This window comes from Lissotriton helveticus, chromosome 8 (assembly GCF_964261635.1).
Source record: "Lissotriton helveticus chromosome 8, aLisHel1.1, whole genome shotgun sequence".
In the NCBI taxonomy this organism is placed as follows: domain Eukaryota; kingdom Metazoa; phylum Chordata; class Amphibia; order Caudata; family Salamandridae; genus Lissotriton; species Lissotriton helveticus.
The window spans coordinates 225045955-225073883 of NC_136069.1; the positions used below are offsets into that span (position 1 = coordinate 225045955).

Consider the following 27929-nt stretch of genomic DNA (forward strand, 5'->3'; position numbering starts at 1 on the left):
TGTGTGATAAGTTGGCAAACCGTCTCCATAGTGAATGAAGTCTGACCAACTGTGTGTGTGGGAGGTTCTGTGTCTACTATGGACCATTGGCTATAAAGGTTCTGCTATATCTAGTGGTACTGTAAAAAATTAACTCCTGGAAGAGTGAAGTCATTAATTGGGCGGCTGATGGGAAGAAGCAGGCCATCGAGGAACAAGTTTCCCACCATTGTGAGAGAACTATTGTGCCCGGGCATAAGATCCCTGGTTAAGCAAGAGCCAGGAAAACGTAGGAGATCATGCAGGGGGAGGCCAGGGCGTATGGGACTACATGGCTTGTAAGGGCCAGCATCCTTTGAGCAGATTTGTATGCTGTGCTCACCAAGCGTGGTAAGTGCTGGTCAAGGTGGGCTGCCTTAGGCAGTAAGAAGCTCTGGAGATCTAAGAGGGTGAGGGACCCAGTGTTTGCATCAGTTTCTGATAGGTTGTGCTGCACCAACCACTGAGATAACCACTGAAGCTGGGCTGCTATATAGTAACCCTCAAACAAAGGTGTGCCTAGACCGCCCCTCTCAATGGGCAGCTGCAATTTGTGGCGCTTGTTATTCCAGATAAGCTCCCGCAGTAGAGCATCCAAATAGTGAAAACATCTGCGGGGGTGGGGGATCTGAAAGATTGGTAAAATTATAAAAAAGGTGGGGGAGCAAGATCATTTTAGATTGGGCGATTTTGCCCCTTACGGCTAGTGGGAGTGATTTCCAAAATAAACGTGCATTTGTAAAGCACATTCATCCAGAAGGGTATCTTGGCGCTGAATAACAGATGCTTATTGTTAACAAACTCAATGGTACTCATTTTGTTGACCTCAGAAGGATGAAAGGCTGAGTGGACCCGCCGGGATTTTTACCTGTGACCATGAGTTCGAACACAGGCCCCTATAGTAGACGCATTAGTCCACTAAGCCACCAAACCAGGTAGTTGGACCTCGGACTTTATGGCTATGGATCTTTTTGAAGGTAACCTTGGCAGGTTACCTTAAAAAAAATCCATTGGAGAGTGGCACAAGCGGATCCCTAGATAACGAACTGCATCTCCTTTCCACTCCAATTGGTGTCCTCCCTGGGGGCAGGGACTCTCCCATGGGAAATGCACAGGATTTTGACCAACTCACCTCAAATCAGGAAATATGCACGAAGGAAGTCAATGTGGTATGAATACAGGAGTGATCTGTGTGAATGTCTCTGATGTAGAGTAGTAGATCGTCTGTGTAAAGAGAAACTGCGTGGGTCACGCTGCTGGGAGGAATACCCCATGCCCCACCCTCCAAATGGAGTCGGGAGGCCAAAAGCTCCCCTGCAAGTGCAAACAGTAGTGGAGAGATGGGACAGCCCTGTCTGGTACCCCTCTTCACTGAAAAATCTGGAAAGACCAAGCAGCCCAAGCTAACTCTAGATCGGGAAGCAGTTTATAGTAATCAAGTGTGTGACTGAAGGCGCTCACCCACTCCAAATGTGGACAGTGCTTGGAAGAGGAAGTCCCAATCCAGAGTGTTAAAAGCATTCTCTAAATCAAGAATACGTCAAGCAACATAGGGGAATCGGCAGGGGGCCTGGTCCATTAAGGTGTCACATGTTATGAGAGGTGCTCCACCCTGGGACGAAGTCATTTTGATCAGGGTCGAGTAGGTTTGGCAGGAGCTAGGCAAAGTGCTCAACAAGTATCTTTTCCAGAAATCTATAATCCATGCCCGTATAGGAATGGGACTATAGGCCGCAAGAAGGGGCGGTTCATGGTGAGGCTTTGGGAGTGAGGTCAGGACGGATTCACACAGAGAAGGAGGCAGCCTCTTAGTACATAAGGCATCATTGTAGACCTCGGCCAGGCGAGGGTCAAAAAGGGAGAAAAAAGTACTGTAATATTCAACTGAAAGGCCATTGAGGCTGGGTGTTTTGTCCCTGGCTAACGTGCAAATAGCTTGTTTAATCTCTTGGATGGTTAAGGGATCATCCAATTCCTCATGGCAGATTCGAGTGCGCGCTCAGGAGGGATCACTCGGAGAGAAAGAAGCTAATCTCGTTCCCTGGGGACTTGGGGTCGCAGTGTAGACTGTGGAATATGTATGTAAAGAAAGCTTCCAGAAGGGTCTGCTGGGTGCGAAGTGCAGCCCACGTGGGCGAGGTGATCTCCAGAATGAACCTGGACTGGGAATCCTGGCGGACCCACCAAGCCAAGAGCCTAACCGATTTATCTCCCTTCCAGTGCATTTTAGCCCTAACTCCTTAAATTTAAAGCAACGCAGCTGGTCAAGAATTATGGTATATTGGGTCTTGGCATCCGAAAGTGGCACCCTTCTGGAAATGTCAAGTACCACCGTCTTATTCAGGCCAGAAATCAGACGTTCAGCCTAAGTTATTTCCTGGTCTAGTCTTTTGCAGTCTCCAGATGTTTCTTGGATGCAATGCCTGCGCGTGACCACCTTAAAGGTGTCCACTCAATAGTGAGCGAGGACACCGGACCGCTATTAGTAGAAAACATGTTGAGTGATGTTTTGAGCAGTTGAGGCCTGAATGGAGGGGTCCTCCAGAGTTTCCTTTGGCAGGCACCATGTAAGCGCAGACAGAGTGCCCCAGGAGAGGTCCACTGTCTGTGGATAGTGGTCAGAAAGTATGCAGCCCAATAATCTGCCAGGCATACAGCATGTAGGAGAGTGGTCGACAGGATGAACCGATCAAGATGCACATAGAGGTCATGCACTGTCAGTAGAAGCGCTCGCCAGTATGACTCGACCGCCATGCTTCGATCAATGCCCATTGGTTGGCTCACTCCTGGAGGAATGCTGCTTGCGTGTGGGGAGGTGTGCGTGGCAATTGGGTGAGGGGTGCGGGAGCGGTCTGAGTGTGCAGTTGAAATCGCCTGGTACGATCCATTGAGTCTCCGCTTTGTGTGCTAGTGGGAGCAGTTGGTGCGATGGGCCTCGAAGTTGTGTGTGGCGGAAGTGCCCCAGCTGATGGGCCAGCTGCAGGTCACTGAGGTCGGGGATGCCACAGTCACTATAGTGTGGTAAAACGGTACGGGGATAGCAGAATTGGTTGCTATTAGCCCCAATCAACACCACCAACTCTATCAAGAGGCTGAGCCACAGGATGGCACGTTCCGGTGGGCCTGTGGAGAGATTTTACAGGATCTGAGTGCCCAGCATCTCTGTACCTAAACGGGGGAAACTCCAGATTAAATATGGCAATTTAACAGAGCATATTTTCAGTTTGCTTGACATCAACTGATTGGTCTATTCCCTGCTAGTCAGATCGTATTCTACTGTACCCATAGAGTAGCACCAACTACCCCTTTGTTGGGTGCTTAAGCACTTGCTTATATGGGTAGCATGCTATGTAGTGTGTGTGATTGGAAGGGTGTTGTCTTTGTTTTGAAATTATGTGGTAAATGTTTCCGTTTCATGAGTGAGGACCACTGGGTTGGTATTGGCTTTTTGGAGGCAGTGCTTAGCAGTGTAAAGAATGAGGAAGTGGATGAGATAGGCTCACATGTTATGGTTTTTAGTAATCTGGTATCTTTGATCAGCTGTGCAGGTCCCTTTATGGTGTTTTTATGCTCACAGTCCACTAAACCGGTCTCCTCACAGGGTTGCCCATTCTGAGATTTTTTTTTGTTTGTTTATGGTTCTGAGCAGCATTGGTCGTTGATGAAGTTTGAAAGTGGTGAGGCATGAAATTAAACCATCATTTTTCTTTTAATGAGTGAGCCTGGGGGGGTAAATGTGCTGTTTATGCCCCTTTTTTTTATAGGTCCTTCAGTTCCACCCTCTTTGTAAAAGAACATTATAAAAACATGTATTATAAGAAACACCAGGTTTAGAATTATGCTAAAAGAAACATCATTTTGCACTCCAGGGTTCTTTTGCACATAGGGTGCACTTCCCCTGTTTATGCCACAGCTCACCTTAAAACAGGTGCACTGGGCGCAGACAGGGACAGTACACCCTATCACATTAAATGTGCTGCCCCTAGGGCAGCCACGAAGTCATGCAGCTCTGGGATCAGTGCATTAAAGTGGAAAACAGAGTGGCTTTGAAACGTACACTTTGTGTTTCACTATGCAGGCAGCAACCTTATGACCGAGCATTCTCAGGGGCGGCACCGAGAATTTGGAACGCCCTCCCCCCGGAGTTGAGAAGAATTCCAACCATCGCAAAATTTAAAAAGGAAGCAAAATCGTTTTATATGAGGAAATTTCTCCCTTAAACCCTTATAACTGTACTTCTTTTATTTCATTCGGCCTGGCTGGTAGAATTTCCACACAAGCAACTCACTGTACTAGGTTGAAATGTTATACTAGTTTTTATCTCATTTAAGTTCCAAAGACTTTATAGAAATCTATATGTGAACTTTTTGGTTATGTTAGCTCTTACGGATTTGCTAATACGTAATCACCTATGGCTAGTAACATGTAAAGTTAAGAATGTTGTTTATATGCTATTGTAAAGCGCTCTGATACCCTGTGCAGGGTCATGTTCGCGCTATAGAAAACACTAAAAATAAATAATAAAACCTGCCTGCCGTTTTTAGAGGGGAGAGAGATCCTTTGCAGGCGGGTGCAGTAAGTGACAACACATGCTTGCAAGTGGATGTCTGCGGGGTCCATAGGACCCCCTCCAGAGGGCTGCCATTAGGGGGCACACTGACGGTGCACCACATTTAAGGTGGCTCACTGTCAGTGGGCCTCCTGACAGCTTAATTGCCTCTGCAGCCACCTTATACGCTGCGGGTGCAGAGGCAAAGGGATTCCCTCATTTGCATGGGGCCACACCTCCATTAAAGTGACGGAACACCCTCTGGTGATAGCACTGGCGCATATATAGTGCATTACAGAAAGGGCCTCATAAGCAGCCTTGGTGCTTTCTGTAATACTAAAGTGACCTGAGGGGCGCAAAGTGGACACACACATCTGTTGTGCCAAAGGGGCACTTTCCATAATATGGCCCCATGTGTGCTATGTCTCCGTTGCCTTTGCAGAGAGGTGTAGCACAAGACTCATACACATGCCCCAAAGAAATGCACACATAATGAACCTTATCCCATATACTCTGAACTTGTAGGTAAGTTAAATATGCCATTCAGAGGTAGGCCAATTCCATCATGTTGAAAGGGGGAGCAGAGGCACCTTACCACTGTTTAGCAGGGGTACAGTTCACAGAGTTTTACAGCCAGCAAATACACGATCATGGCAAAAATCTGAGCGTACACCACACACAAAAAATCATATCCAACAACAGGCAATTTGAACTAAGGCACTAATCAGGCGAGTTGTTGGGAGCACAGCTATATACGAGGCAAATTGCCACATGACACCTTCAAACAGCCCTAAGTTTTCAATCAAAAGAAAGCAGCTTTCTGGTATTTTGGATACAACCATCTGAAGTGTTGGACTCAAAATCCGAAATTGTGTGTTAAAAAGCCAGGGTCCCCTCAAACTGTGACACATAAGGGCTCTTCTCAGGTATATATGAGATCCTATCAACTTTATCTAAGGAGTTACATGAGTATGTTAAAACCTCGGAAATGCAGAAATAGTTGTCTGTCGCAAAAGTAGAAAAAAGTCTAAGTGCTGTTAAGAGAAGTAAGGAATGTGATTAGGCAGCCATAACATAATCAAATGTAGCGAAATGTTAAATTCACCAAATATATTTTCGTAAATTGCCAAAATCAAAATGTGCTCCTGAGAAATCTGTGGTCTTGCAACTGTTACCTTTTTAAAAGTCGGTTTGTTGCTTGCAACAAAAGAACTGTAACGTGACCAGGCATGGATGGCATCGCCTTAGGGCGAGACACTCTGTCACGAATTATTACATGTCATTTCTATAGGAAACAACATTCTGTTTCTTGTCAGATTGTTACACTGACTTGTATCTACTATACTACATGCACAGAAGAGGCTCGTGCAGCACTGAAAACTGCTGTTGATATTGTATTGTACTGTATGGGAATTATAAAACGCTGGAATGACCCCTGAAGGGGTATCTCTGCGCTGCAGAGGAGACAAGAAACAGGTCAGGCAAAATCAGTTCCGGAATAATTCAGTCTTTGGGAGTTTCCTGAATCGAAAACGATTGGGGCATTTGCGCAGGTCCTCGGGCAGAGTGTTCAAATATTTCAGAGCAAAGTAGGCAAACGTTTATCCTCCTGTTCATAATTTCCTGTTGCGGGAGACCACAAGCAGCCCTTTACCCTCAGATCTAAGTAGTCTGCTTCGACAGTAGAACAAAAACATTTCTGCCAGGTAGCTAGGGTTCACACCATAGAGAGGCCTTATGGGCAAGGCAGCTTTTTTTCATAGTGCGCACTTTGTGGCATGCTTCTCTGAGTTTTGCAGCAGTCTCAATACTTGCTGCACTTTAAATGTTCTCCTGCTCTGCGCTCTCACGTTCGATGGACTCCCACTACAGGAAGGAACACTGTTTCGTAGTACAATCCCCTCCAATGAGGTGACACTCTCTAATGATAGCTCAGGAAGATGAACCGTGAATCTGCACTGTGTCAACATAATTTGTGATGAATAAACTGCCTAGACTCCAAAGCTCACCTTGCAGCCTGCAGCCTCTGAACCCACCCTTCCACTAATCATCACAGGGCGAGGTGGTGTCAGATTAGGTTGGTGACCTGAACACATCCTCTGTCGGGTTGTAAAAGGGTGGGGTAGGAGGACGCTAGTCGCTGATTGACGCGGAGCACTGGCACAGCAGGGATTCAGCCTGAGGGCAAACTTTGCACCACGTTGTCAAGGTGGCGGAGTTTAGCCCTCTGGCAATGATTTTGCTGAGCGGATGACCTCACAGACTTCAGGGCTGTAAGCTCGTCAGCCTGGAAAATGCTGATTGATGGAAAGTGCCTGCTTATAAGCTGAGGTATATGGAAGGGTCCCAGACCAAGAACATAGATAATTATTTTCATTCACATAATTATTTAAATAGAATCAAAAACAAATGATGGTGCTCAGTGTTTTTATTTTCACTGCACCAAAGGACATTCAATGATCGAAAAATCAATGGTATAGTACACAAAATTCAAGTGCGCCCACAGGAGGGAGGGAAGGTGTGCAAGGGAAGGGATGTGTTTCAATTAGTTATACATCACTAATCAAAAAAATCCTAAAGCATGAATCCAACAGTTAAACCATGATTATCATTGATCCACATGGGAGAGGTCAAGAAAAACATATGTCAAACAAAACAATTTACATGAAAAGAGACTCCCGTAATGATTATTATTATCAAACTGGGGTTAGGAGTTCTTGATTGTAGAAGATGATCTACGTTTCGACCCAAAGGTGTAGGACTGTGGATCCTTACTCGCGGGTCTTCATCAGGACGTGAGGGGGGAGTGAGGGTAAAGTGGGGCTGGTTCCTGGCGAGGCAGGTAGAGAAAACGGCCTGCCCGTTGGGCGTGGTCCGTATCCAGGCGGTGTCTTTGTCCAGTGTGGTATTGTCTTATTTAATAGACACTGAGGTGTAGATCACCGATCTTGCCGTCATGCCTTGGTGTATTCAAAATTCTCTAAATTCACAATGCGATCGTGCCACGTCCGATGGAAAAACGGTAAAGTTTCAAGGAAGGAACAGTCGGGCGTCTCAGCGCGTCTCCTAGTTAAGGATTAATTTTCTCCGTGTCAGTGTGTTCCATAAATTAATCAGGCACACTCGTCAACCATCCGAGGTGATCAAAGCCGAGCCTGGGAGCCGGCGTCTCTCCGCGTCTGTCTGCAACTAGTTGCAGACAGACGCGGAGAGACGCCGGCTCCCAGGCTCGGACGTGGCACGATCGCATTGTGAATTTAGAGAATTTTGAATACACCAAGGCACGACGGCAAGACCCGCGAGTAAGGATCCACAGTCCTACACCTTTGGGTCGAAACGTAGATCATCTTCTACAATCAAGAACTCCTAACCCCAGTTTGATAATAATAATCATTACGGGAGTCTCTTTTCATGTAAATTGTTTTGTTTGACATATGTTTTTCTTGACCTCTCCCATGTGGATCAATGATAATCATGGTTTAACTGTTGGATTCATGCTTTAGGATTTTTTTGATTAGTGATGTATAACTAATTGAAACACATCCCTTCCCTTGCACACCTTCCCTCCCTCCTGTGGGCGCACTTGAATTTTGTGTACTATACCATTGATTTTTCGATCATTGAATGTCCTTTGGTGCAGTGAAAATAAAAACACTGAGCACCATCATTTGTTTTTGATTCTATTTAAATAATTATGTGAATGAAAATAATTATCTATGTTCTTGGTCTGGGACCCTTCCATATACCTCAATTAATTACCCAGGTCCCACTGACTACATGGGTCCAACCCCTCTATTTACAATATGCTTATAAGCTGCGCATGTGCATCACAGAGGTCCATCAGCTTTTAAGTGCGGCCCTTGTGGTACCTTTATTTTTGTATCACTTTTTTAAATAATGAGAAGAATTAGAAACAATTTTCAGGCAAAAAATAAAGGGTCAGAGCTCCTACACTCTCACAGATGAATAGCCCATGCTGAGCAGTCATAGGTTGGAAAAAGAGACGGCAGACTATATGCATAGATGGATATTATTACAGTCATTCCTTATAGTTATATGATTGTGATTGTGAGATATCAAGAAGTGGACATATTATGTAATTAGTTGGGAATTGCAGAGCTGGACTAAATTAAAGTCCCCCAGTAGTCAACGGTATTTCACAGATCTCTTCAATTATTCTACGCCTGTTCAGTTGATGATGGATGTTTTATTGCGGTGGATAAGTACATTACTAGTTGGTTCTCATGGTTCCTCTGGATTCTGCCCTGCGTAGCCAGGTATAGCAATATAAGGGAGCTTGCTTGAACTGCAACCGGTCGCTCAACCACTGAGTGTTATAATATTAGTACTAGTGAGGGCCAGGAGATCCAGCGTGTTCTGGAACTCTCGAGCGGTCGGAGGACACAGGGAAGTCACAAGAATCCTCCAAGGGTAAATCAGCACAGCGGCTACACTTGTGAATTTGACGGGTGAAGGGATTACATTGTTACGAATTGTAGACCATTTTTATCATAAAAAAACTTCAACGTGCAGTAATAAGAGGTGCAGCTAGCAAACATACCATGCCTTCAGCAGACGCACTGTGGGACCGAGAGGCCGTGGCTGATGCGTTGTTTCTTAATCTGCCAGATATTGAAGAACATAGCAGCAGAAACACTTGTTCAAAAGCAAATAGTGATGTCAAATCTCTATTAAAGGATCTGGAAAAACTACTTTGGACTGAATTGAACAAATGGTGGGAGAAAAAACTACTAGAGAAATACCATGAGGTGAACAGAATTCTATGAGTGTTAAGAATAATGATAGGCCCAACATTTGAAAACCCTAACCTGCTTATGATGGAGTGGGCTACGAATAACCTTGCGGCCTCGATGAACATGGTGTCCATTTTGATGAAATACGTGGAAATCAATAGACTGGTAATACTAAAATAAATTGAAAGAATAAATAGGTTATTAGATGCCAATGATAATAAGGATCAAAGAAAGAAAGGGAGAGATGAAATTGAGGGCCGTTTGGAAAAATTAGAGGACACAATCAAAGCTCGCAAAGTCTACAAATTTGCAAGAGATGAAAGAGACTACGAAACCGGGAGGGTTTTTACTTTCACTAAAAAATTTGACACAGTAAAAAGACAAGCACTAACAGTGAAAATACCGAGCACAGCCAGTGTCACCAATTTGAACCAGAGTCCTTCCATGTCAGATCTAAGCTCAGAATTAAGCAGCAGTAACTCTGATATCAGCAGGAGTGTCACGGCACAGGAACAGGTGCCTTCGAATTTTACACCTGGGGAAGAACTTAATTTTTTATATTGGGATCGACGCCAAACCCTGAGACCACGAAATCCATCAAGAGACAAGGCAATAGAGAAACCAGCGGAGAAAGCAAAGGCGCAAACTCCGGAAACAACAATCGTGGCAGAGGATGGAGGAACAAGAAGCAGTGGCCCCAGCAGTAAGTGGCACGGGCAATACAGTAATCAATCTCTCGGCAACTACTTTAACTACCACAGAGACCCAACTATTATCATTAGGGCTTTCTTACTGTCCACCCAATAATTTCAAATATGTCCAAACTAGGGTGGACCTATTCAAATTTATTAGGAAGTTGAAATTGCTGAAATTCTACAAGCTCAAAAATATATCAGATTTGATCCATGGAGCTAATCAACCTTCCGCACCTGTAGCTATGTTACATGTTTCGGATGTCAGTGGGTTGAGAACTATGCAATCTCTAGCCTCAGAGGATGACATCACTCCCATTTCTACACAAACGGATCTTTTGTCAATAGGAATCAGCTGCAGTACCACCATAAAGAGTCTCTTTCAACCACCATCCAAATTCATTCCTATGATGCCCAAAGACGCTATCGACGTTTTTAATGATTGTGTTACTGAGGACCTGAAAAATTTAAACATAAAAGTTTTGCACAAAAATCTTCTCAGACAGAGCACTGCTGGCAACTCTATTTTGCTTGCCAGCGGTGCTCACCCCCACCATCTTATCCGCAATATTCCCTACAGAGAATTTCTGCAGATTAGAAGGATCTGCAGTTACGAAATTGACCTCACTTTTTGTCAAGCAGAAGCCTTTCAGAGATTTTTGGTAGGAGGTTACAAAGCAAATGACTTAGAAGAGGCTTGAGTGAGGGCCAATGCCATCAATAGGGAAGAATTCCTACAATGGGCCAAACAGCTGCAACTAGAGCTTCCAATACATCCTCTGATCAGCTATCCATTACTACAGACTCTATCAGGTTAATAACCACATGCATCTGCTAAGATAGACAGATAAGGAAGATTATTTATAGACACTGGCCGATCATATTATCAGATCTGACACTATCACAGATCGTGCTAAGTCTATGTACACTGACATTCATACGCGTTCCCTCAATGAGGGATGTGCTGTTCAGAACTAGCCCAGACGTGGCTGTGTCCAACATCTGGTTGTCACCGAGATCGGATTTTTTCAATTGTACAAGTTGCAGGGCCTGTAAATTTGGGAGAAACACCACTGAATATATCACTGCCTTTGAGGAAATGACTGTTTAGATCCAGGGTCATCTAGCGTGTCGAACGGAGTTCGCAGTATATGTATTGGAGTGTACATGCTAACTGAGATACGTTGGAAGCACTAAGCTTCAGGTTTTCAATAGAATCCTCCAGCACTTAAGGGCGATGGTTAATTCTGATCCTAACTATCCAGTGGCTCGCCATTTCATTCTTGTACATAATAATAACCTGAATGATTTAAGCTATTTTGTAATTGGATCTGTATCAAAGTCAGTTCGAGGAGGCAATAGAGAAAAGCTATTGTGTAAGTTGGAATCCCATTTCATTGTATTATTGGACACTAAAATGCAGAATGGCCTGAATACAGGAGAGGAGATGTACAATTTCTTATAACATTGTTTTTATGTAAAAATTGATGTGCATAGATAATGCTTAAATAACTTTTTCATGAATTTTGTATCAACATTTTAAAATTATTATGAAATCTTTTAGGAATATTTAATTAATTTTTCTATGTTGTTCTTGAAATGCCATCATGACACTTGTTTGGTACCCCCTGTGAGATTTTAGTCTAATTTGTGATTTCATTATCATCCTTAAATGTGTTTCTCACTGAAAAAATCTTAACATTTGACACACCTCAGTTACTGACTTTTTAGTAGAGGATTCTGACTTTGTAGCCTTGTTTTATTATTTTATTATCTGAAATTGGGACTCTTACGTTTTATCATTGTTGACTTGATTATGGTTAATTATTTTTGACATCCAGTGACATTTAGAAATTGAACCAGGTTTTTATGCCGGGTTTGTGCTCTTCATTATGTGATTATGCACTTGCACTTTAGGTTTAGTGCGGCAGAAATAAGTTAGCTGTTGCCATGGCACAACACACATTTTTTTAAATCCGCGTTTTTGCACATTTGGCAACTCTTGCACTTTTTTTGCACTTGCAATTCAGGGTTTGATAAGAGCATGGTTGCAATAATATCTTTAGGGATCCTCCAAATTGGTGAACTATTGTTGTAATTCTATCGATGGGGTAGGACTATGTGTTTGATTTTGAGGCTCATTTTAGCTGTATTTGCTGCAGCCACCATAGGTCTTTTAATCCTCATTTTACACTGCATTATTGTACATATAAAATATTATTTTTCTCGTAGATAAAATTGTGATTAGCTGTGAGAACAAACATGTCATTTTAAATATAAAAAAACAAAGACTGCTATATGTTTTTATATTCCATAGTGAATGAGGAGGACCCATTTTATCATCTAGTCTTTTTATTATTTTCTAATGCCCAAGGGAGTGGCAATACTGGTTGATTTCACTATATCTATGTCTGTATTGGTCCAGCGCGTCATGTGTTCAAGACTGCGGCAATGCGGTCAAAGCGCATCATGATGGACACTTTCCTTTGCACTATGGTTGCTGCTACATCTGATCTGCAATAAAATCTCACTTCATCAAATGCGCTGTGGTCAGTTCCTGCTTTCCTCGCTGTGTATTGGGGAGCCCGGAGTTTGGATACTTTATATATATATATTTATATATAGAGAGAGAGATTTACATATATATATATATATATATATATATATATATATATATATATACACACACACACACACACCCACACACACCCGCCCCCCCCCCCCCACCCCCCTAGACTTAGGTCAGCGTTTCATAACTTACTTTGACATAGAATGTTGTGTGCTGGTCGGGCTGTTCCATATATGTTGTCATTACATTGTAATTTAGAAGCTATTATTATTCTGGGTTCTACGCAAAGGTTATTAGATGATGTAGTTTTCTTATAAATAGCCATTTTTTTACTTCTTGTCTGAAGTGTGAATGCTCCTGAATGCTTCTAATATTGGGTGGTAATGAGCTTCCGAGTTTGATGGCTTGCACGGAGAAAGCTGTGCCCCCTATGGATTCCTTATGATAAAGTGGTTTGCTTATATGTGATGCAAACTGGTATGCAGTGCCCTATTTTGTTTGTATTGCTTTAATTTAATGTATAGATACAATGAACCTTTCCTTTGACATGCTGTGCAGATGATGCAGAGTGCCTCGAACTTTACTAGTTTAACTACAGGTTGAAATGGAGAGATTGCGGTACTGGCATCTCACATTCAGATGGGGGTTGAGGAGACATGTGTCAGCTTTTTAAATCAGGTGTATGTTGCATATCATGAAAGCAAGGGCTCCAAGGGATAGGCTACTGGCACAGTCAAGCTTGGAGATTACGAGTGTGTGTATAAGATATGATACAGTGTTTTCATTCTGGGCTAGCTGCTCTTTGTGCCTTTGTTGTGTTATTAAGGATGGGTCTGAATCCATGATTGCTGGGCATGGGTCCTGAGCCAGTTTGTACTGATCCTTTATTTGTAAGACTTCGTTGTAATTGATAGACGTATGGCATGCATGTTACGGTTGTCAGTGTCCGAGTGACCCTCTACATTGTTTCTACCACCCCTGAAAGGGCTAATTAGTTTAGACATTCCACCCCCCTTTGTGTTAGATGGTTTCTTTGAAAACAGATTATGCTGCACCATGATAAATCTTGAACCTCCACAAAAGCTGGTACTTCAGTCATGGTGTTTATGAGCACAGCCAGTGATTCAGGTATTTTCTAGCTGTTAGTGGCACTGATGTTGATTGGCATTTTGGTCACGTGTGCCATTAGCTTCCGTTGTTTCCCTTACCTACCACTTTCAGTTCAGGGTTGAAGTGATATGTAGTGAAAAACACATTCGGGACATTGGCAGTTGTCAGAGATGCCAAAACTTACATAAGACACAAACCGTTGTATGTATACGACTAGAATGTCCAGTGGGGGTTGCAGGAGAGCCATGGTGTTGGTTGGCTCAGAGAGTTTGTTGTCCTGGGGGACTACCTTCCAGTGTTGTGTGGAAAGCAAATCCTTTGAAATGGAATTCTGTACATGGAGCTATAGGGTCTGTTTTGCATAGGATGTGGCGGAAAGGAGGGTAGAAACTGATGTTTGGGAAGTATGGAGAAGAAAACACATGCATGGATTTGATGTCAAGTGTGAGAAATGTTAATAAGAATGCATTTTAAACTGAGGTTTAGCCTGTCTGGTGGTGTTCGTTGGAGGTGGGAGTGGATTAGGATAAGTGAACATTTAATGCATGGTAGAGAGGGAGTCCAGCAGAAGGGTAAAAACAAAGCAGACTACCGAAATAGTTGATTAGGATAAGGTCAATCAGCCTATAAACTGAATGGAAGAGGAGGTGTTGCCAGGTTTTGTGTACATCAATAGTAGGTTTTCCCAGTTTGGCCGGCACTACATTGTCATCATTCAGAATGTTTCAAAACAATAAGAGTAGGGAGGTCAAATGAACATGTAATTGGCCAAGGTAAGAAGGTTATCATGTGTTGACTAAATGGGTCAGAGAAGAGGAATGAGGTTTGGCTAACTTTAGAATGGGCATTTGTTCAGATGAACATTAGAGGATAAACGTCCATTGGATGATGAGAAGCAAAGGGAGCAAGGATCAAGCCAAGTAAGAAAGTGCATGGGGAGGAAAGGTTGTCTAAAAGAAAATGGCCTGCTGCAAAAGAGTGTCATCTAGAATCAAAAGTAGGAAGTGTAGTCAATGGCTACTGCAGTATTGCATAGGACTTGTGCAGTTGAGGGAGAGGAGAGATTGGAAGGCTGTAGAGGATGTACGCCCACTGCGCCCCGGGGGCACTTTGATACTACAGAAGGGATTGCAGATACTTGTGCGGCTCCTTCTGTAATACCAAAAGCACTGGTGCACATAAAGGCCGAGCGCTATCTGCAGAGGCATTCCATCATTTACATGGGGGTGTGCTCCATGCAAATGAGAGAATTCCTTTGTCTCTGCGCTTTATTACAGACATGGGCTCAAAGGCAAAGAAGCCCTCAGGAGGCGCACTCACTGAAAGGTGGCTCACTGTGAGTGCGCCTCCTGATGGCAGCCTTCTGGCGTGAGGAAAGGGGGTTCCGTGGACCCCACAAATATCCCCTACCAAGTCGGTGCAGTCACTGACTGCACCCACCTGTAAGGGGATTTCTTATCCTCTTCAAAAGTGCAGGCAGAGAAAAGAGGTGAGCATTCTGGTGGTTGAAAGAAGGTATATACCCCTATATTCATCATGCTCCTCTTTTGCGAGTCCTTAATAGCGATTATTAAGAAATCGCTATTAAAGACTCGCAAAATGGGATGCATGTAGAAATCGCAAAATTTATAGCGATTTCTACACCTTCCTTATTTGCGATTCGCTAATTGCTAATCGCAATAAGGAATGACTCCCCATTCATTCCTATAGGCCAAAGGCCCATAGGAATGAATGGGGAGTCATTCCTTTTTGCGATTAGCAATTAGCGAATCGCAAATAAGGAAGCAATTTCAAGGGTGCCAGGGTGTCCAAAGGACACCCTGGAGCACCCCTGAAATGGTGATTTACACTGGTGTTGCGCACACACATGTCCAAAGGACATGTGTGTGTGTAACATCCAACTTAGAAAAATGCACTAAAGTGCATTTTTCTAAGTTTTCGCTATTTACCACGAAGTCAGACTTCGCGGTAAATAGCGGCCCCATATTGCGAATTCGCAATTTTAAAAAGGTTCATGAATAGCATTTAAAGAATCTCTAATTGAGATTCCTTAAATGCGATTCTTCGCAATATAGCGATTTCTAGTATAGCGATTTTTGCATTTGGGATGATGAGTCCCAAATGCAAAAATAGCGCTCGCAAAGGGCCAGATTCTCAGAATCTGGCCCTTTGCGAGCCGATTTCAGTATGATGAATCTGGCCGTAGATTTCCAAAAAGGCAGAGAAGAGTTTTGCAAGACTTACCAAATGAATCCTCATTGATTTTTGTTCTGCTTCCTGTGTAGGGATCCTCGAAGGGCGTAGACTGGGAAGGACTGATGTCGATAAGGATTTTGTCCTCATGTTCAGTGTTGTGGATGAAAACCTCAGCTGGTACCTTGATGAGAACATGAACGTCAATGGACTACAGTCAGTCGACAAAGAAGACAAAGATTTCATGGAGAGCAACAAAATGCACGGTAAGTGGAGAGCAACTCGAACTTTACAAGTAGTGTGGTGGAAATGTCTGTTGATGTTTCATCTACTCTACCCTTGGGCATTAAGTAAATGTCAAAAAGTGGTCTTGTAGCTGTAAAGTAAAGTTGGAAAATGTATTCCTCCTGACAACTGCCATCTGTTGGTTCAGCTGCTTGCCTTGGGGTGCTCTCTGTGAAATGCTCATTTTTATTACATTTGGTGAAGGTTCTGCTAACTTTGTTGAGGTAAAAGATTATATAAGTGGGTATGTTGTGAAACCCAGAGTCGCTCAGCGCTTAGTACAATATTTCAGCTCCTTGCCAGTGCACACATGAGCATTTTGAATGTTTCTGCAGATGCAAATGCAGGGAGCTATCAGGAGGGTTACACGCCCAACAGACTCTAGCTCATAGAGTCCTCAGGTTTGCTTAACATACTTTACAGACCGATAGTTTATTAGATGCATAACTTCACACTCGTGAGTCGGATATACTCTCTTCTGGTACTAGTAAAGGTGTTAACAGAGATGGAGGAACAGCTAAAAGGGGTGCTATGTTGGAACTATCTATGGATCCCATTTCCAGTTGCCCTTCATATTCCAATCCCTGTGCAAACGTCTGTTTTTCAGTAATAAACTTTGCATATTTTGCAATAATAAAGGCAAATACTGCTGCATGTGGATTTCTATTCATTCCATTCCATTTTTTTCAGTAAAATGCTATGTTGACCATAGCTACTTGACGCTAATAGTAATATGCATGAGTAGACTGAATAATTTGTTGTTGCTGGTTGAACAAACGTCTTGAATAGCTTTCTAAAAGGAAGATGATTGTTTTCAGCCAAACGACAGATTGGTAGGGAATACCAGATCTTTACTACTGCCACTGAAAAAGTTCTGCCCCCAAATCGTAACTTTTTGGTAGGTGGAATTTTAGCAATCATTTGACCGAAGACTACATGTAGACGCGTACCATCAAGACATTCAGCGGAGGAATTCTGGAGTTTGGCTGTATACGATTACTAGTGATTTGAAAATTTTCCTTTGTTTTATTGGGAACCAGGAGCTGCTAAAGATAGAGATAATATGAGCACTTTTGGAGGACTTTGTGGTAAGGCATGCCACAGATTTCTGGATTAATTGCATTTGATGTTTGATTTTCTCTGGGGAGACCAGCTTTCCAAATTGTACGAGAGTGTTTATTATGGGAATCTGAAATTGGGCATCAATGAAATGAAGCATTGATTATATGGATTTCAGCTGCTAGTAGCAAGTTTTGGCTACTTTGATGATTGATTTTTCAGATAAAGGGCATTGATAATATCGATGCCCACATTTGGAGCACAGACGCAGCTGTTGGACAAGTCCTTTTTAGGTCTCGCGTAGCGTTGCAGCACAACGCGGTGCTTCGCTTTGCGAGACATGTTGTATTAGAGTATATTTTACAAGTGGGGTGGAAGCCCCGCCCCTGTTATTCTTTGGCTGGCGTCCTCGTCTATGGTAAACGCTGGCTTCTGATTGATAATGAGGCTTCTTAGTCCCTACTTGTTACCGCCCTGTCTCCTTTTGGGACCACCCATCAGGACTGGATCTTTTACATGCAGCGTCATACTGTTTCCTTCAATTAGTCTCCTTCCCTCGAGTTGTGTCTTCACCAGGCTCCGATGTGCCGGATAGGGCAACAGGCCCCGCCCTGGAAGTGTCAATGTTGCACAGATGTTGAGCCGAGTCTCCATGGGGGAGAAGGGAAAAAAAAGATGTAAACACGCACTCCAGCTATTGAGCTAAGGGCACGCTGCAGAGTTGGACGTGGACTGAATGTTACCCAGCGGTTCAGAATTTTAAGAAATGCGACACCGAACGCCCATAATGTGACAACACTGTAAGCACTGCAAGTGGCATTAAAATACAACATATTTCTGGTTCTCGGCTCCTCTAAACTGTTATCGCGCTCTGTTTTGCTTCCATCGAAAGTGTCACCGAAAGCTAGTTCTCGGGGCTGCCCCCCTTGGAGCTGTCATCTGGCACAGCATTCCCACCCACCCACCCACATCCATTGAAAGCAGTGTTAATCCATGCTGCAAAGAAAGGGCGCGGTCCAGTGAGCAATCCGGCGAGCGCCGTGCAAGAATCACTTTTCACGAGTCAGCGTATAACAGGTGCAATTAAAGGAGCTGCAAGAAATGTGAGTCAGAAAGAAAGAAAGCTTTCTAAAGACATCCTGGGAGAGGCTATGTGGGCGGCTGAACTATTTTAAACCCATTCAGCCACAAGGAGGAATTTTGGGAGATTACCATTTGATTTTCATTCATTCAAACAAAAGGCTTTTTTTTAAAACTGATTCTTTCTGTGCGGTTACCGATAGATGTAGAAAACACTTGGCTGTCATGCCATATAAAGGGGCACCTGTTGGCTGCCTACACATGACAAAAAATGTGACATTCAAAAGGCAGTGATAAGAAGTCACATAGCACTCTACGGAAATAAGTACACAAACAAACTAACTTCTCAATTTGAATTGGATTACTAACATACTGTTTAACTCAGAATTCACTAAAAGAATCATGTTTGGTTTTCTCTCATGCTCTAAATTCAATGAAACAACCAAGACAGTAGAGCTGTATAATTTGCTATAAGTTGATCATGATGTGTTAATCAAATAATTTTCATGCGTGTACGTGTTAATCAAATATTTTTCATGCGTGTAAGTATAAACTGAAACTCAATCATCCATCCATTCATCCAACTGTCATCCGTCCTTCTCTTCATCCATAGATCCACCGCCCATCTACCCGATACTCACATCCAACATCACACCAGTCCATCCTTCATCCATCCATTGTCCGTCTTTTTGTTCATCCATCGATCAATCCATCTGCACATTTACTTAATTCACATATCCACCATCCCACCAGTCCAGGAATCCATCTATCCATCCAGCCATCCATGCATCCATCCATCGTTCATCCTTCTGTTCATCCATCGATTCATTCATTCGCCCATCTACCCAATTCACACCTGCATCCATCTAGCCAATCATCAACCCACCCATCCGATCTTCTTTAGTCACATGTGTACTTTGTATATGTATGTATATATACTTATTCACAGGTCTATGTGTTATGCATATGTGCCACGAATTTGTTTCCATATAGCAAGCACATGCATTTATAAGAATGTAAACTAATGTTAAGGTACAATAATGCAAAATTGTAATGCCTGCAATCGAAACACTGCAATTGGAAATAAAAAGGGCTAAAGACTATTGAAACACGAACTCACTAAATATACTGGTCTGCAAATGAATTATGTTTATAGGACCATAAACTAATAATGTAGGTTAAGAATTGCAATTCCTAACTCTTACAATGCATATAATGCCGTCGGAGACAAAAGAAGCTATAGAAGCAGTGTTCCACTGAATGCACACAACTGGAAGACATTTGTGCTTAAAGATTTCTTTGAGTACATTTTTTGCCTGCACACGTAAGGCAACATTCAGTGCTTTTTACAATCCCTTCTTAAATACATCTAAATACATGGATATAAACACAGATGTGCCATTCACGCCTCTAGGTTTAGGGTTGGCACAACACTCGTAGCAAAGATCAATTTAGCATTTTGTGAACAACTTTGCCAACCTCTAAGCTCAACTTTACAGCTTTAGAAATCATAATCCATATGTTGTCCTGCCACCTTTGCAACAGATTACTAGGGCAAATGGGATTCGTAGTAATATGAAGGTTCCCAAAACAATGTGAAATTGTGATCGAATGTGTAAAGTGCATATGCAAATTTAGCCATAAAAACAAAAATTGTGAATCAAGGTATACACAATTTGGCCATTTTATAGTGCTTTCCTATATTTGGTGCTTTTTTTTGTTTAGTTGACATTTTTCAGTGAGTTTGGATATATAATCGAAAAACAAGATGGTCATTGAATAAGAATCACTTCTGTATATGAGTGTTAACATTTCAGAATAAGAAACAAAAGTTCTCTTTGGAGCTTTCGGTTTTAGACAAGCATTTGGATTGGCTGATGTATCTTGCCCTTATAAATGTCCTTTTTCTTACTCTTCTTTCACCTCTACACCCTTCAGAATCAGCTGGAATGATTGTCTGACCCCACATTGCCCTAAGGCGTGTGAGGCACTTGTCCCTCTTTATTTTTTAGGTCGAGCCTGGGAGGCGCATGCGCTGCTCTGCGAGGCATGCTGTATTTGAATATGAACTTGAAACCCCGCCCACACTCTGCTCATATTTGTCATTGGCTTGTGTCATTGTCCTTCGTAAATGCTGGCTTCTTATTCGTTAATAGGCTTGTTTGTCCCTCCTTAGTACTGCCTTGTCTTGAGTTCCTACTACTGTAGACACGACATGCTTTCCTGCAACATTCAGCGCACCATGCGTGTTTTCACGGGGTGCTTTAAAAAAAATGTGTTTGTCAACTTGACAAACAAATGCTTTTTTTGGTAAAATCACCCCATACCGCGCTTTCACTTTAGTAGCGGCTGCAGACCTTTCTTTAGACAAGGCTTGTCTAAAGAAAGGGGCATGGGTTCTATTAACGTGAAAGTGCAGCATGGAGCGCTTGTAAACATCAAGCATTTGCAATGCAAAAGGTCTCGTATTTTAGAAACTTTGACCTATTGGTATTATAAATGACAATGCCTTTCATTATTGCAAATTTTTTAAACACATAATTAAAAGGCATTGTCATTTACAATGCCAATAGCTCAAAATCTTGTAAGTGCGAGAACCTATTGTTTCTGGTAGCCAGTTGAAAAACTATGATGGACAGGATTCTTCCGTTGTACGCAGTATCCCAGTTTTAGATGGATTTAGCTTGCGAAAATTCTTCAACGCCCACCATCTAGCATGGTTGGCAGGTTTATTAAATGCCTGTCTTGCAGGCTAGTTTTCTAATTTAAAGAAGTCATTTGAATTTCCACTAGATGAAGTATCATTGAAGGGGTATTCACAGAACCTGTAGATAATCATGCGTTTACATCTATTGGAATGAACCGTGCTATGGTCGCCAGATACCTTTTTTGGGTATTTTGCAGTACAGCCTTGGCTTTATGAGAATGCACTTGAGCCCGGTAAGGCAGAAGATTATCCAGGCCACATGGCATGAGTGTAACTTTAGCTTTAACACTAAATACTTCTATTTGACTCTAACAACTAAGATATTGCAATTTATTCTTGGAATTCCCTCATTGCCATACTGCAGGATGTAAGCTAATTCACCTAACCCATTTAGTCTGAGCCGAGCCTGCCCTTTTCAAATGTAAAACATAGAATGCAGGAAAATCGACTTCGGAAGGGAAAAGGCATTTTTCAGTGAGTCCAGCAATGGCATTCAAACTTTACACAGGATGCAAGTTCATAATTTGAATAAAGTTTCATTTTTTTTATTTATTTACACGCTAGTGTATTTTTTAATGTTATATTTGTAATTGTGTTTAATGAAATAATATATTCGAGAACGTTATTAAAGCTTTTCTTTTGGAACTCAAGAGTGTTTTATTTTGCCTAATAAAAGGCATTTCTGTAGTCAAGCAAAGGGTTTTCTCCAGATAATTAACTTTCGAATAATTCACAGCCACCAGGCTGGACCTGAAAAGTTCCCGAGTATTAATTAGCTAAAATGTTTCTCCTCTCTAAACACATTTTTGTATTGAAAATTGAAAACAGTAAAAAAAAAAACTGTAGCATTTACAGAAATGGATGACTGCCTCTCAATATTTCGTTTCCAGGGGAGGTGGAGTCTACTTCAGCTCATGGTTTCCAGCCTCTTAATATCCTGTGCTGCTGCTGAAGGTGGGTGGGTGCTGGCCTAGGTCAGCAGTGGAGCTTTAAAAAAGCACCAAAGCAGCTTTTATCCCCTATAGAGGGGAAAGTGAAATTAGAAATCGCCCCAACCCTATCCCAGCAATGCATCTTGCTGCAGGAGAAGAAAATGTGCTGCAGGAGAAAGAGAAACCAGGAGTGACTAGAATCCGAATTAAAATCTCCAAACCAGATTTCCTTTTGAGGTTTCAAATCACATATTCCCACTGCAGTAGGGCAGAGCCACTCCTTGACCCAAAAGAAACAGGATGGGTAATTAGGAAGGGGGAACCACCACAGCGAATCCGACATCTTGCCGGGCACTAAACCACCAACAGGAAAGACTGTCCATATGTTTGCAAAGTGTTGCTGTGACCACTACTCTGTAGTCTTGTCATGGAAGAATGGAGTAACCCTCAGAACCTTTGCTAGGGAAAAGAAGACATGTCCTTGGAAGCACAGCTGCTGGACTGGGGTCGTACGCTGAGATTTGCTAATTGGGAGCCTCATTGACTCAAGGTTACTTGTTCCCTTGGACGGATTTGACAACTAATCAAAACCCTCAGAAACACTGACTACAGAAGAACAAGAATTTACATCTGCTAAGTCCAATAAGAAGACCCACGGGAGCCTGCGGTAGGTCAGCTAGCACCAGGATATCCATTATTTTTGTGCTGTTGAACTAGATCTCTGCTGAGCTACTCTCTGACCGGTCCTACAGAGTGTTAGACCTGGCATCTTTGGCGTGGTTTCCCCTATCTTTTTGCCTCTACCTCCTGTATTTTTGATGCTGTGCTGGATTTCGTTTTTGCTGGTTTAGATGCTTTGGACACTCTGCCACTGCTGATCAGTGCCAGAGTGTAAGTGCTCCCTGTGTAAATTATTATTCTGATTGAATATACATGTTTGGCATATTTGTATCACTATGAAGTCCCTAGTAAAGTGCACTGGGTGTGCCAGGGCTGGTGATGACAAATGCTACTGGTGGGCCTGCAGCACTGATTGTGCCACCCACAGGAGTAGCTCTAAAATGGTGTCTCAGGCCTGCCACTGCAGTGCCTATGGGCAGTTTAGAACTGCCATGTCCTCCTGGTCAGTGTCCCCACTGACCAGGACTAACCCTTCCCTTTTTGTGCACATCAGTCACCCCTATGGAAGGCCCAAGGTACCCCCCTGGGCAGGGTGCAGTGTATGTAAAAGATAGAGCATGTACTAGTGCAGGTGACATGCTCTGGTAGTGAATGGCAGCCATTTTCGTTTTTCACTACTGTAAGGCTATCTTGCTCCATAGGTTAACATGGGGGATGCTGGCTACAGTGGTTAACAGCATTTCTTCCCATAGGAACAAGATAGGACATAAGTATCTAGTATCCCTGAACTCAGAATTTAATAACACATCTTTTAGGAAAGGTTGTTTTTAAATCCTGTGTTTGAGAACAGCACTTTTAGAAAGTTGCTGTTCTCTTGTCTGACCCTTCTGTGTGCCTGGGCCTGTTTGTGTATTGACTGTCTGGTTTGAGAGTGACAGGGGCTGGGGGATTCCCCAGGAGGCTGGATGAGTCAGCACTAGGCTGAATGACTGCAATTGCAACTGGAGTGGTGGGAGGAGTTAGCACCTGGGCTGAATAAGGCTGTGCCTGCCTTCCACAATGCTGGCTCCACCCCCCTGCTGGGGGGCTGAGGACCCTGCCCCTCACTCTGAAAGGAAAGATGCAGCCAGCAAAACAAAGTGCACAGGATCCACCCAGAACTGGTTCAGACCGGGCTCAGTGCCCACATGCACCAAGAGAACAAAGACTTTAGGGGTATAAGTACAGGACCCCTGACAACAGAAAATTAGATCATCCTGGAAATCAAGAAGGAACCTCTGCCAAGGAGAAAGCTGAAACTGAAGAAGGAAGATTGTCCTGCTGTTGCTCTGTTGGACTGACCTGTTGCTTTGCTGCCAAGGAGAGGGGAAGGACTTTGCTGCTGAGCTGTGTCCCCTGTCTTGAAGGAATCTCCAAGGGTCTGAGAAGAGCTGGCTCCCTGTTTTGAAGTCCCAGGAACAAAAGGACTTCACCCCCAGCTTCCCTGAACTCTGCTGAGAGAGTTCTGTCCTTCCTAGAGTGCTTGAACCAGTTGTGGGGCCTCTGGAAGTTGTACCTGGGCTGGGAAGCTTGAAACTAAGCTCGAGTGACTTCTGAAATTGAAAAGTGTCGCATCGCTCGCTTGCGGAGCGCATCCCCATCAGTGCAAGAAGTTTCCCGCCGCTACGGAGGTCGAGATCGTCGCAGCACCTGATGCCGCTGCCAGAGACGTCGCATCCTTCGTTTGCGGGACGCACCAGACCGGTGCGGGAGAATCGAACATCACTGCGAGTATCGTCGCAGAGCCTGTCGTCGCTGGGTGAGATCGCCGCACCGCTTGCTTGCGGACCGCATCACGTCGCTGCGAGCATCGTCGCAGAATCAACGCATCGAGGAGCTGCGAGAGAGAGGATCCCCGCAGGACCGCGCATCGTCGCCCCGGAGATCGTCACAGCCCCTACGAGATCGTCGCATCGTGCCTTTGCGAGAACAGACTTCCTACGGAACCAACGCATCGGAATCCATACAAGTGGCCTTCCTCCCCATACAGACCGGATTCGTCGCAACACGCCCGCTGCTGCAGCGGGGCTGTCGCATCGCCTCCCCAGGGTCTCAGGAGCAACGCATCGCTTGTTTTCCACCGCACCAGCTTCTGCTTTTGGAACTTTGTTGCAACTAAAAGGTACTGTGAGTAAACGTGACGCAACTGTGAACTTTTCACGCATCAGTAGAGAATTCTATTGCAACGTAGAGAATTCTAACGCAACCTTAAGAACTCTTTTTGAAACCATATTCTTGACCTGTGTATGTTGGATTTTTGTCGTTTTGGTCTTGTGTAGTTTAGATTAAAATACCTTTATTTTTCTAAACTGTTGTGGAGTCAGTTTGTGGTGTTTTCACTGTGTTACTGTGAGTGTTGGTACAAATACTTTACGCATTGCCTCTGGTTAGCCTAGACTGCTCGTGCCAAGCTACCTAGAGGGTGAGCAGGGGTTATCTCAGAGGGTTATCTCCTTGCCCTGACTAGAAGCAAGGGTCCCTATTTGGACAGTGGTACCTACCTCTGCCAACTAGAGACCCCCAGTTCTAACATTGGTGGTCAGGCGGTGGGATTTGAACTTGTATTTGTACTTGACCCACAGTAATTGGTGTACATCACTAGTGAGTGCAGACCACTACGCCACCACATACTACTGGTTTTTGATTTTTGATTCTATTTTTGTGTAACTCTTCAATACAGCATGTCTTTGTATGGGAAGGCACCCAGTAAGGAGGCAGAAGTAGAGATGGAGTTTGCCATTGGAGATTTGTATTCATACAAAGTTGAGCAACTTAGGAAATTCTGCCTTGAGTTTGAGTGCCCCATAAAGAGCGCCTACAGAAAGGAGGAGCTGCAGAAAATCTTGAAGGCCCATTGGGAGGCACAAGGGGGAGAGGATGATGTGAATGTAGAAAACAGTTTTCAAGTCACAGATTTGCCAGTGGGCAAAGTAGGTGCAGGAGCTGGCCGCAACCATTCCAGCAGGGGCCTCTCCCCAGAAGAGTTACAAGAAAATCAGAGAGTAAGAGAGTATGAGTTGGAAGTCATGAAAATGAAAATGAAGCAATTGGAAGTAGAAAAGGTGGCGGAGGAGAGCAAAAATGCCCGTGCCTTGGAAGAGAAGAAATTGCTTTTGTCTCATGAGTTGAGCATGAGAGAACTGGATCTTAAAGCCAAGGAGGTGGATGCCAGTTCTAATGGTGGCAGCGCGCAGCCAGTGCATGGGGGTAAAGTATATATTCCCAAGGACCTGGTACATAATTACCATAGGGGTGAGGATATTTATGCCTGGTTCACTTCGTATGAAATTGCATTGCAGATGAATGGTGTGCCTGATCAGCATTGGGGGGCGGGCCTGTGGAAACATTTTGCGGCTTCTGGGAGGAGTGCTCTAGAGCCCTTAGAATTAGCAGGTGCCATGACCTACCCCAATATGAAGGAGGCCTTATGTCTCAGGTATGGCCTTACCCCAGAGCAGTACAGACTGCAGTTTAGGAACTCCAAGAAGAGAGAGTCTGAGACTTGGATGGAGTGTGTGAATTCGTACTCGCGTGCACTGGAAGGTTGGATGAAGGGCAGTAAAGTAACTGATTTTAAGGGGTTGTTGCTTTTGATCAGTTGGGAGCACTTGAGTAGTCTTTGTGTTCCAGAGCTGCGCCAGCATCTTTTAGACAGCAAGCTGACAGACCCCATTGAGCTTGCTAAGGAGGCGGACCGCTGGACCAGTACCAGGGTCCACAGAGGAATTGTGGGTACCACAGCCAAAGGTGGGCAGGGTCACCAGCAGAAGAGTGGGGGGGGGGACAAGGGTAACCAAAAGGAGTTCTCAGAAGGGCCCCAAAATAGTTCCCAGGGAAAGGAATCCCAACCCCCCAAACCTAAACAGCCATGGCCCTCTAAGGGAAGGCGGGACAATAAAGACAACAGGGGTCCACCTACCTGCTATCACTGCAATGAGGTGGGCCACATTGCTCCAAAATGTCCCAAGAAGAAGCAAGCACCCACTGGTGCCCCCGCCCCAGCGTTAGCTAGTGTAGCTTTGGGAGGGGATTTGGTTTCTAGTGATTGGGGGGAGCTAGCAGTTATGACCCTTGTCTCTCTAGGAGACCAAGAGGTGGTCCAAGAAACCTTACTGCCCTCTAACACTAAGAAATATGGGCAGAAGGTGACCATCAATGGGAGGGAGATTGAGGCTCTGAGAGACACAGGAGCCAGCGTGACATCCGTGAGGTGTCAGTGGGTGTCTGAAGAGCAAATCATCCCTGGTGTACTCCGCCCTGTAGTGGCAGCTGACAGTTCAGTGCGCTTCAGCAAGCTGGCGCGTGTTCTTTTTGAATGGGGGGAGTCTCTGGTCTTTTGGAGGTAGTTGTCAGTGATGCCTTGCCTGTAGACTGTCTGTTAGGTAACGACCTGGAGAGTTCTCCATGGAAGGATGTAGAACACAGAACTCACTTGGAGATGTTGGGTTTGCCTGCGTGGATCTGTGTGTCCACACGTGCTATGACAGCCAGTAGGGGGGAGTCAGCAGAACTGGAGCCTGAAACAGTGGCCCAGAGACCTGCCAGGAGAGGAAGAGGCAGAGGGCGCGGGAAACCAGCCCCAGCCGTTCCCACGGTCCAGGAGGAAGCAGAACCTGAGGGGGATGCCCTGGAACCTACAGGGGAACAGGTAGCCGAACTGGGAGACTTACCTGAGCTGACCCATTGGCAGCAGGAAGGTGGTCCCTCCAGGGAGGAATTCTGCAAGGCGCAGAAGGAGTGCCCTTCCCTCATTGGTCTGCGGCAACAGGCTGTAGATCAGGCAGCAGGTGGAGCAGCCAGAGATCACTTCATCTACTGGGAAGATGACTTGTTATATAGCGAGCCTACGTTTGCTGAGCCCGGTGCAGCCCGTGTGCTGGTGGTACCCGAGCTCTTCAGAAACTTCCTAATGGGTCTGGCTCATGACGTGCCTCTTGCAGGACATCTGGGGCAAGACAAGACCCTAAACAGGCTTGTCACCCACTTCCACTGGCCCCAGATGAGAAAGCACGTTGGTTCCTTTTGCAGATCTTGCCAAACCTGTCAAGCCAGTGGCAAGACTGGAACAAAGTTGAAGGCACCCCTTCAACCCTTCCCAGTAGTGAGCACCCCTTTCGAGCGGGTGGGCATAGACATTGTAGGGCCCCTGGACCCCAAGACAGCCTTAGGCAACAGGTTCATCCTGGTCTTGGTGGACCATGCCACCCGGTACCCGGAAGCAGTCCCTCTCAGGACAATCACAGCACCCGTGGTGGGCCGTGCATTGATGGGGATCTTTTCCCGTGTGGGGTTCCCCAGAGAGGTGGTCTCCGACCAGGGTA

The 27929-nt window shown here is 44.3% G+C and overlaps 1 protein-coding gene across 2 annotated transcripts in view; it reads left to right on the top strand.

Annotated features, from left to right (window-relative positions):
* HEPHL1 (hephaestin like 1) overlaps positions 1 to 27929 on the top strand; it is a 367396-nt gene that overhangs the window by 87644 nt on the left and 251823 nt on the right. For both annotated transcript variants that reach the window (XM_078656967.1, XM_078656968.1), the window contains exon 4: positions 15978 to 16151. In XM_078656967.1, coding sequence (XP_078513093.1) covers positions 15978 to 16151 — 174 coding nt within the window. The remainder of the gene's footprint in view (positions 1 to 15977; positions 16152 to 27929) is intronic.